Source organism: Cynara cardunculus, unplaced genomic scaffold, assembly GCF_001531365.2.
Source record: "Cynara cardunculus var. scolymus isolate 2C unplaced genomic scaffold, CcrdV1 Un_Scaffold_1517, whole genome shotgun sequence".
NCBI classification, from domain to species: domain Eukaryota; kingdom Viridiplantae; phylum Streptophyta; class Magnoliopsida; order Asterales; family Asteraceae; genus Cynara; species Cynara cardunculus.
In genome coordinates, this window is record NW_020200787.1 from 62,156 (window position 1) to 72,209 (window position 10,054).

Consider the following 10,054-nt stretch of genomic DNA (forward strand, 5'->3'; position numbering starts at 1 on the left):
GCGGGGAAACAAGGATTTTTTTTCGTTTATATAAGTTATTTTAAATTAAATATGTGAGATACCATACATGTTTAAATCTCAAACATTTTCAATAAACCTAAAACAAAAATGAATTTAATTTAATACAAAAAAAACACAACATCATATAAAGAACTAATAACCTAAAACCAAAAAAGTTCAATTAAATCCAAAAAAACTAAAAGTTACGTGTACCAAAAGATATTGAGTAATAGAAAATCATATCGAGTAATATACAAAACTTATCGAGTAATTGTATTTTGACTTGACATCCAAAATATTACATATTAACATAAAAAAAAACAATTTAGATTATAAACCTAGTTAGGAAATAAAAATTATGAAATACTTAGTTGAAATAAATAATATATATATATATATATATAATTTATTAATTAAGATATATATATAACGGGTACGGTACGGGGCGGGGCGGGGAGTACCATACCCATCCCCGTCCCCATCCCCAGTTTGAGACAAACGGGGATCCCCGTCCCCGTCCCCATCCCCGACCGGGGCGGGTGGACCAGGTTCCCCTACGGGTCGGGGCCCATTCCCATGCCTATACTCATGTGTTAAGCATATTTGGTTAGTCAACAACCATAAGTAGAGATGAAGAAATTTGGGTCTTAACCAGGCATATGACCAGTCAGGGGCCTAAGGCCCACTTCTTCTGACTGGTCATACCGTAAATGGTTCTCCAACCGAATCAGACCATCGGTCCGGTCTGGTCCTTATTGGATGAGGTTTGACTTCCATTTTTTGTTTTTGTTTCTTTATATATGTAATAATGTTGATCGTCCTTGGATGAAATGGGTGCCAGATCCGACGGTTTGGATGGATGTGGTGCTATTTTCGTAAATAAAACTAAACTTTGATAGAAAGGGTCTAGGCTGGACACGAGCTTAACGTATATTAACCCCCATGAAATACGTTAAGATACCTGAAACTGTCTTGACATACATAAAATATTCAACCTTAATATACATTAACATACCATAACAACCTAAAACATTCATGAACATATGTTAGCATACCCCACAACTTTAACATATATTAGCATGAAAAACTTAACACATCTTAACCTGCAATCTTAGCACACCTTAATGCAATCTTAACAAACATTAACCATGAAAACCTTAACACATAGTAACACACCTTAATACATTGTAACACACCTTCACACATGTTATATGTATGTATGTTCGTAACCATGTGTGTAACCGAAATAGTGAAAGAATGCAAGTTTTTTTTTTTTGAAAAAACGGCCCTTTGACTGTCACAGTTCTGTAAATTAACCGGTCCTATGCCAAATTATCGAAACTGGCGGGCCCCTAACCGGTCCCAAACTAGGCATTATCTATCTCGGGGTTTTTTCGGGCCGGTCAGTCTTGGGCTTTGGTCCTATTATGCATCTCTAATTGCAAGTATACATATACATGACTTAACAGTTCTTAAATTTTGAAACAGAAGGACACGCAATAATGGCATAGCAGGATCTGCAAAAATTGGTTATCACTAAACTATGCATTCAGATTCTATTAGTACTAAATTTCTTAAGAAAATAAATTGCTGTATAGTTTACAATACACATGTGTTGTTCTGAACAAATGGATTGATGTTAGTAAGTTTGTCAATAATGAGCAAGGATATGAAATAAAAAACAACACATTGTAGGAATATGAACTTGAAATGGTACAAGTGTTAACAAGTTCTTTTGTCAATTTAATCTATATTAAAGTCCATATTTTATATGTAATATCCCATATTTAACACATATATATACATATATCTGGTATTTTCATCACTTTTTCCTTCATCAAGATTATTGCCGACTCCTCAAAGCTAGTGGAAAGAATAATTGAAGGGATTGCCACCTCTCTCTCTTGAAGGAAGGTTTTATTATTTACTCCTGTCGGTCAACTTAGTACTGGAAGCTACATAAATTATTCCTATTTCACTATTTTGATATATGTACATACACACATACCTGCTTTTTCAAAAAAATTATTAGAAATAAAACAACCTTTTTTGGTAACCGTGGGTGTCCGGGCCAGCTTGTGCCCACCCCGACCCTGCTGTTTAGAGCATATAGCATGATATTTGATGTTACAAGGTTCTGACACAAGTTGGTTAGCATCTTCTGCCTGTGCTTTGAGATCAACTGAAAAATACATGTATTTGCAGGAAGGAGACATGTTAAGTGATTTATACTCTGACTCAGAAGAACTTGGAAGTGAGAGTGAAGAGCTTAGCGAGGATGAACTTTATGAAGATGATGAGTACGAGGATGGTGAATATACATCTGAGGGTTCTGATGCAAATGAAGATTCTGAACATGTATCAACCTCTAGTCAAGGTGAAAGTGCTCGAAACCACAAGAAGGTTGGATTCTTTCACTTGTCAATCTCTGATTTAATGGTTGTACCAGTTTCACTAGTTTATCACACTCATATTTCTCTCACCAAACAGTCACAAGAAAATGGATACTATTAGATCATGCGCAAAAAAATGAAAAACTGAGGAACACCCTAGTAACCGTACATCTGGATGGTATGCACACGTGCATACAAGTAATTTGTCCTCTAGCACATGTGCATAACATGCACAAGTGCATAAAAACCAAGAAACAGCTTCAGTTACTTGTATGCACATGTGCATACCGTCCAAATGAATGATTGCCACGGTGTTCCTCGGTTTTTCATTTTTTTGGGGGTTTTGCCCTGAACCTCTTAGATCATAATCTATTGTTTCAAGATGAACAATGGTGCCATTTTCTTTCTAAAATCAAGTTCGTTGGTAGTATTCATGTTCTGCTGTTGATCTAGATTTTGATGCTTTATTTTTAATCTGTTAATATCACCGTGAAACTTTTCATGGCTGGTACTAGCACTAGTGGCTATGCATTCCCATGGTAATGCAAACAATGTACATAGTATTGAGCCAGGGTACTCATTGATAACTTTGTACTTACGAAGGAGGGCCTGTGTGTTGATACAAATTGGCACCTTGGTTTCTGTAAATTGCCCTAAGTCCCAAATTAAGTGTCCAAATTTCTATTTTAGTTTTTCCCAAAATAACTGTGCACTTTCATAAGTAAGTGCCCACTTTCAATTTTACCCTTTATTAGGAGATGGTGAAATTCATTACTCCATCTATTATTAAGGGCAGGCAAAATCGTCATTTAGTTAATTAAAAAGTGTAATATAAGAATTGCTAAATGTGGCTTTTTCATTGTGGACATTTATGTTGGGACGGAAGGAGTATCTAGCATGAATCCAGTTATATCTCTTATATATTACCTTTGTTCAATAAATTAATACAAGTGCATGGCTCTCTACTTTTCTACCCATCTTATCTTCCCTTGATTTTCTAGAAAAATCTGAAAATGCAGGGACCTGGTACCTTTAGCTCACGGTCCATTTCCCACAAAGTAACTGGCGATGTGGAGGCCGTTAAAAAGTTACGATCAAGTTCTAAGGGTCGATCGGTATGCCAAGTTGGTGATAATGTTTCAAATCAGAGTAATGACCATTCAACAAGAAAAGCAGTTGAGTATGTTAAAATTTCTGAAGATGACAACGTACAAGCAAGTACTAGCAGAGAGTCAACTGATAACATTCAGATATCTTCAACTACTGCAGATGGGACTGCAAACATGCTACAAACTACTTCTCAACAAACTGGTGTAAGTATACTTTCAGATTTAAGGGAAAAATAAATAAAAATGCAACAAAGTTTGGTTTAGTTCATATTTAGTGTAACAACTAATTTTTTTTTCTCAATCGATGTGAACAGTTTCAAAATTTTCTATTTGTACCCATTTTGACATCTTGTAACATTTAATGACATCGATACCCGTTTAAGAAAGGATTTAGGCGAAGTGGACGATAAACTTGACATCCATTCATGAATTGTTACAAAATGAGCAGGTTACTGGTCAAAATGGGTAAAAATAGGAAATTTTGAAACTTTATTACCTTAAATAGGAAATCTTGAAACTTTGTTACATTGAATAGGAATTTTGGAACTTCTTTACACTGATTGAAAAAACAAAATTCTTTGTTACACTAAATAGGAATAGGGCAAGTTCTTGCATTTTGATGGATTTGGCCCTAGATTTAACTCCGAATGAGGAGTATTATAACAGACACACACTACATGCAAACTTTATATTTTCAATACATTAACTACTACCATTTTGGATATCTAGTGATCTTATTCTGTTTGAGTGCAGGCACAGAAAAAATCATCAAACGTCGATGAAGAAGAGTAAGTGGCACTTCATCTATCAGCATTAAGCTATTAAGAATTGACAGTATCTTGTAGATCTATACCCTGTGTTTTTAGGATTGATACTCTATCTTCTTGACAGCAGGATGTTGTACAGAGTCTAGAAGGGTAACCATTTGGGCATTGTTATATATTGGTTCTGTTCAAGTTATTCTAAATCTGATAATACTCTTTTGTAAGCAAATATGAGGGGGTTTGTATTTATTTTCAATTTTTTTTTCTCTGTAGGTACCATTAGGAATTTTTAAATAATATAGTTAGTTTCGAGTATGGCGAAATAAACATCTCTAAGATTAGGAGACATATCATAGCATTTAGGAGTAAATATATTGAGTTTATCTGAACTAAAAGCTGATTTATTAGACAACCAACAGTCTGCTGGATAGGTGAAGCACTCAGGCTAAAATCTACTTGTTACACGTGTACAAAGTAGTAATTGTATTTATAACATATCATTAAGGTTGGTGATTTCTGATTGCATTAGGACTAAACAAGCATTGTCATCAAATTTCTATTTCTGCAGAATATATGCTGTTTATTAAGGACCATGTCTGGTGCAAATTGTTAGTTGGAGATATGGGGAAGCCCTGCAGAATATTAGGTTCATATCAAGTAGTCCAAGTATATAGAATGCACGGTAGTTACAAAGGTTTAAATGTATAAGCCTTTCTAGAGATGGTGAATCAAAGAATGACTTCTTCCAATACTTTGGTTTGACACCGTAGAAGAAGGTAGAGATTTATGATGTTACAGGATAGTAACAAAGTAGATAAGCTGACCTTTCTTCAGACGTATTATGTGACCATTGTTATAGGGTAAGTTCCTTAGGATGGATGGGAGACCCATTGTACTTCATAGGTATGAATCTCGGACCAAGAAGAGGTCACGTACTTCATAGGTATTGAATCATGGGCAGTTTCGAAGATAATTGTTTAATTGGTAAACTTCATTTTTGAAGTTTATTTTAGGAGTGGCAATATAACGTCTCTGCTTGCATGCAGGGTTTTTTATAATTCGTTCTAAGGCTGCAACGTTTTACAACAGGAGCATGTTCTTTATAGCACTTAAAGCACTCAACTATAAGTTATGTTCACCCCTTTCAAGGACCAAATCCTTTTACCACTCACTACTCCCCAAACCGTGTCACCATACTGGACATAAATTAATGAAGGTAACTATAAGATTGAACCTAGTTTTGTTGTCTCTCATCCTTTTGATGGTTTGTCTTTTTTCTTAACTTTTGTCCTCTTATCACATTTTTGAGGTTAGAATAGGGTTTTATGATTTAAAGATTTGTAGGATATTCATAGGCATATTTCATAATCGTAACTTAACCTTGGGGAATATTTGTAAGCACTCAGAAAATCAATCCAATATGTTGTCTTCTTAATATTTTTACTTTGCACATATGTTTTATTCTTTTGATCATTTTAATTGATTCAAACTACTTGTGAGAAAGGTTCATTTTTTTAGCAACATGTAAGGGTACTCCTTTTTTGTTGTCAGCATGCAAGGGACTTCCCTTCCCTATCCTCACAAAGGCAAGGCACCTTGATACACCAGGGTCACCCTTAAAGCTATTCAATATGATTGTTTTTCTATGAAGCAGACATTTCATTAATGCATTCTAATCTTGATTGGTTGCATCTTACTGTGGAACCTGTTCTGGAGTTCGTTCCATTTTCAAGGCTTTAAATTTTTGTTATGATTAGTTTTACCTTAACCTGTCAGCCCCTTATTTCTTACCAGGGCTGAAGCCATAAAGCCTGAGGCCACCAAAGAGGAACTGAAAATGAAAACTGAATCGGAGGTAGCAACTTCACATTCTTTTTTCCTCTTCAGCAAATTGTGATCCCTTATTCTGAATTCTCTAGGGAATGCTGACTTCCACAAATGACATTTAATTCTGGCTACTACAGGAGAGAGGAAACACAGTTTCAAAAGAGGAATTGTTGAGCAAAAAGAAAGCTTTAGAGGCGCGCCGTCTGCATCTCGAGCAAGAAGTATGTATAAGATATGGATTGCATCCTTCGTATCCTCTACTCATTTTCTTGTCTTATTGCTACATGAAACATTATCAATTTCTAAAAAAAGTTCAGCTTAAAATAGGTTATGTATCAGGTATTTAATTTCTTTCAGTGCACTTTTTGGCACACTACACTTCTAGTTATACAAGTTATGAGGGAGGAACACCCCGGTAACCATTTTTAGAAGTATGATATGCACATGTACTTAACAAGTAATTAAAGTTGTTTTTTGGTTTCTATGCACGTGTGCATACCGGACAAATTGCTTACAAATTACTTGTCTAGATGAATGTTTACCATAATGTTCCTCAGTTTTTCATTTTTTGTGGTTTCCCCTGAACCTGACCCTACAAGTTAACAAGACCTATTTTTGTATCGAAGTATATATTATCTTGGCACATTGGTATTTCAATTGCATGTGTAGGTGGCAAGATTAGAGGAACAGCTGCGAAAGGAGATGGAGTTGAGGGAAAAACTTGAGGAGGGAATTAAGATATCACAACAGGCCCTATTTTCATCAATCCCTATCAATCAGAAGGTCTGTTACCCCAATTCTCTATTGTTTACAAGTTTTGGTTATGCACTAAATTATTGAACTCTAGATGTTCTAGAGATAAAGGCAGATTCGGATGATTTTTCCCAGGCAGAGAGTGATGGCATCGGCTTTAACCAGAAATTTAATGATCTTGAACCACCACGAAAAGATTATCGTGAGGCTACAGCCACTTCTCATGAGAGTAAGGTAACATACTACTATCATCTTGATTTCTTATTTGGATATAAACAGAGTTTTGTATTGACAATAAAACTATCGTGACTATTCATCCTACCACACATTATTCTTTAGGAGTATCCACTAAAGCAATTGAAAATGAGCCTATGGGTGGGTGATACATGGGATTTGTCAAACTTATATAGAAAATAACTGAGTGCATTTTATATTTACTAACCAAAAGTGAAATCAGTAAGATAGATAAATTATCTCATAATTCATATATTAACGTATATAATAAGCACATACTTACTAATTCATATCCTAAGTTTAGTTTTACTTGGTGGGTTCATATTAGTATATGTTATTGTTTCCTTCCTCTCCCGCAGGTATACTTAAGTTTTAAGCCATGAACTCTAATTTTATAGTTTGGTGAATGTTCCTTCCTAAGAAAATCCGGAGTTGTCCCTCCCACACTCTCCTATTCGTGGTCAACAAATAGAGATACGGTCAAAGTCGCACCTCAAAAAGTCGTTTCCCTGAGGGTGCTTCTGGTACGTGGATGGGACAATATATGACAGGACAAGACCGGAGTGAGGTAGGCAGGTGAAAGAACCATGGAAGGTTCTAGGGTTTTAATTTGACATGGGTAGTTTAGTAATTTACCAAGCTTGTCTCATCTTCCTGATTCAGGAAAATGCATTTTTATCCCACTCAGTCATGTCCGGTCCCAGTCTACGGGGTTGTTTGGTTGGTTTTCCATCAAGTCCTGTATGGATAAAGTTGTCTGTGTGAATAAATTTGTCTGTATAGATTGGGGAAGTTTTTGTTTGGAGGGTTTTTTCATAGATGGATGCAGCGTGTTTTTTAATTGGGAGGGCAGGTTTGGAAAAACCTTGGCTTTCTGCATAAAGATCCCCCCTAGAATTTTACTGAATAAGCCACTTTCTATATTCTTAAGCCACTATGAACTGTCATGTATAGCTGACTGAATAAACTGTGAGTCTATTAAGCTCATTAAGCTGCTAACAAACATACCCTAATTGTCGCACCAGATACAAGGATCCAACAAGGGGTGGAAGTACCCCTCCTTCCTAGATCACCTCACTTGACCCCAAAAGATGACTTATGGTTTTTTGTTTGTAACAGGATACGCACTCTAGCAAGGACGGAAATGACAAACATCAATTTCACTCTTTTTCTACTAAACTACCTCCACACCAGCAGCTTGATTCGCATTCTAGCAAAGATAGCGATGAAAAACATGAATCCGTTTCTGCGAAGTTACCTCCCAGTCAGCAGTCTGACTCAACAAGAGATCAGAAAGATATGAAAAAATCTTCTTCAAACAAAACTAAAAGGTTGAACTCAAAGACCGAGGTATGTACACATGCATATTTTTTCCTTTGAAAGCTTGTTCTAGTAGGGGAAAGTTCATCTAGGGACCGTAAATATTTTGATAACCGTGAGAACCAACTATTCATTAATTATTCATGATAAATATATTTAAATATTCATTAATATTATGCATGATGAGTATCATACATTTTCATTATTCTAGATATTAATAATGAATATTATTCATCATGAATTGTTGGTTCTCACGATATTCATCATGAATATCTATCACGCTATAAATCTGTGTCCAAAAGGGGCAGGTTCTTTTGGTACTTATGTTTTCACGTTTTGTCCAAATGCTCGTTCTTGTTAACTATTGTGTATTTATGGTTTTTTTCAAGAACAATGATTAGTTTGCAGCAAAAAGTAGTTCAAAAATTCATTCTCTCTTTCATGGTACCCAGTCGATGCAAGTAAGCAGGCCCGGATACCCAGAGTTTCCCAAAAAGAAACAATTGTTTTCGTGAAAATACCAAAAAAAATACTCGTTGTAGTGATTTTGGACACATTGTGGAAATGTAAATGAAAACAAAAGTCTATGCTTTCACTTTATCAATTGTTAGTATTCTCTTTGCATTTTGTTTCTTTGCAACGAAAAATCAAGCACGATTGATTCGAAAGTTGAATCGCTCGAAAAGTCAAAGTTTATTCGAAAGTTGAGTCACTCAAAAAGTCAAAGTTTGACCAACCCATTAAACCTTTTGTGTTAGTTAGGAGCTGTTTGGTTGGTTTTTTATTAAGTCCTGCATGGATAAAGTTTCTTGTATGGATGAAGTTGTCTATATAGATTTAGTTACATTATTGTTCGGTTATTATACAGAATAGACAATCTGAATGATGAAGATGACTATTTTACCCTTTGGTTTACATTATACATTTGTAGACCAAAGTTCACTATTTTACTCTTTGATTAGTCTCATCTCATCTAGTATTGATCCTTTGCAGACAACTGGAACAAATTCAGCAATGTCAAAGATTACAAATGGACTTAACTTCTTGAAAGAAAAAGCCGATGAGTTGCAGCTAATGAATAAAGACCGTGGTAAAAATCAGTCCCAAAAGCACACTCGAAAAGGGTCTATGGATGAATCGGATGGTCAATCATCCACAAAACCGAAAGAAAGTTCATTCCAGAAGTTTGATTCTTTGGATAGGGGAAGAAGATCAGATGACCAATCTACAAAACCCGAAAAAGAGAAATCCGAAAGCTTATCAATGGATAAACAACACGATACGAGATGATGTGTGGGCCCGATCTTCGCGTCTCTTGTTTGCATATATGTTGTATGATTTCGCAACGAATAATTTTTAAGTTGTATAATGTAGGCCGAAAGAGCGCGCCTTGATGACAAACTTATAAGGCTTTGCTGCTGCTAACTTGTTCGTTACCTTATTATTGTTACAATTTTGAACGTTCTATTGTAAGTATAAAAGGGAAAAACTTGTCATAATTGCTCCAAGAGCGTCGCACATTTGGTTTCAGTTCGTATACTTGCACAAACCGACAAATGTCCCAAGTCTGGCAGTTGCACTATGGTAGTTACAGTTCCTTTGGGGATTGAGCTATTTGTGGGTTGTGGGATTTTAAACCAACTACCTAACGAGT

General features: G+C 35.6%; 1 protein-coding gene across 1 annotated transcript in view; it reads left to right on the forward strand.

Moving 5' to 3' along the window:
* Positions 1 to 9,690, forward strand: part of LOC112502503 (rho GTPase-activating protein REN1-like) — a 30,227-nt gene extending 20,537 nt beyond the window's left edge. The window contains exons 15-24 of the mRNA XM_025106446.1: positions 2,206 to 2,403; positions 3,413 to 3,704; positions 6,069 to 6,121; positions 6,258 to 6,314; positions 6,763 to 6,876; positions 6,982 to 6,988; positions 7,043 to 7,080; positions 8,218 to 8,322; positions 8,374 to 8,430; positions 9,394 to 9,690. Coding sequence (XP_024962214.1) covers positions 2,206 to 2,403; positions 3,413 to 3,704; positions 6,069 to 6,121; positions 6,258 to 6,314; positions 6,763 to 6,876; positions 6,982 to 6,988; positions 7,043 to 7,080; positions 8,218 to 8,322; positions 8,374 to 8,430; positions 9,394 to 9,690 — 1,218 coding nt within the window. The remainder of the gene's footprint in view (positions 1 to 2,205; positions 2,404 to 3,412; positions 3,705 to 6,068; positions 6,122 to 6,257; positions 6,315 to 6,762; positions 6,877 to 6,981; positions 6,989 to 7,042; positions 7,081 to 8,217; positions 8,323 to 8,373; positions 8,431 to 9,393) is intronic.
* The last annotated feature ends 364 nt before the right edge of the window (positions 9,691 to 10,054 follow it).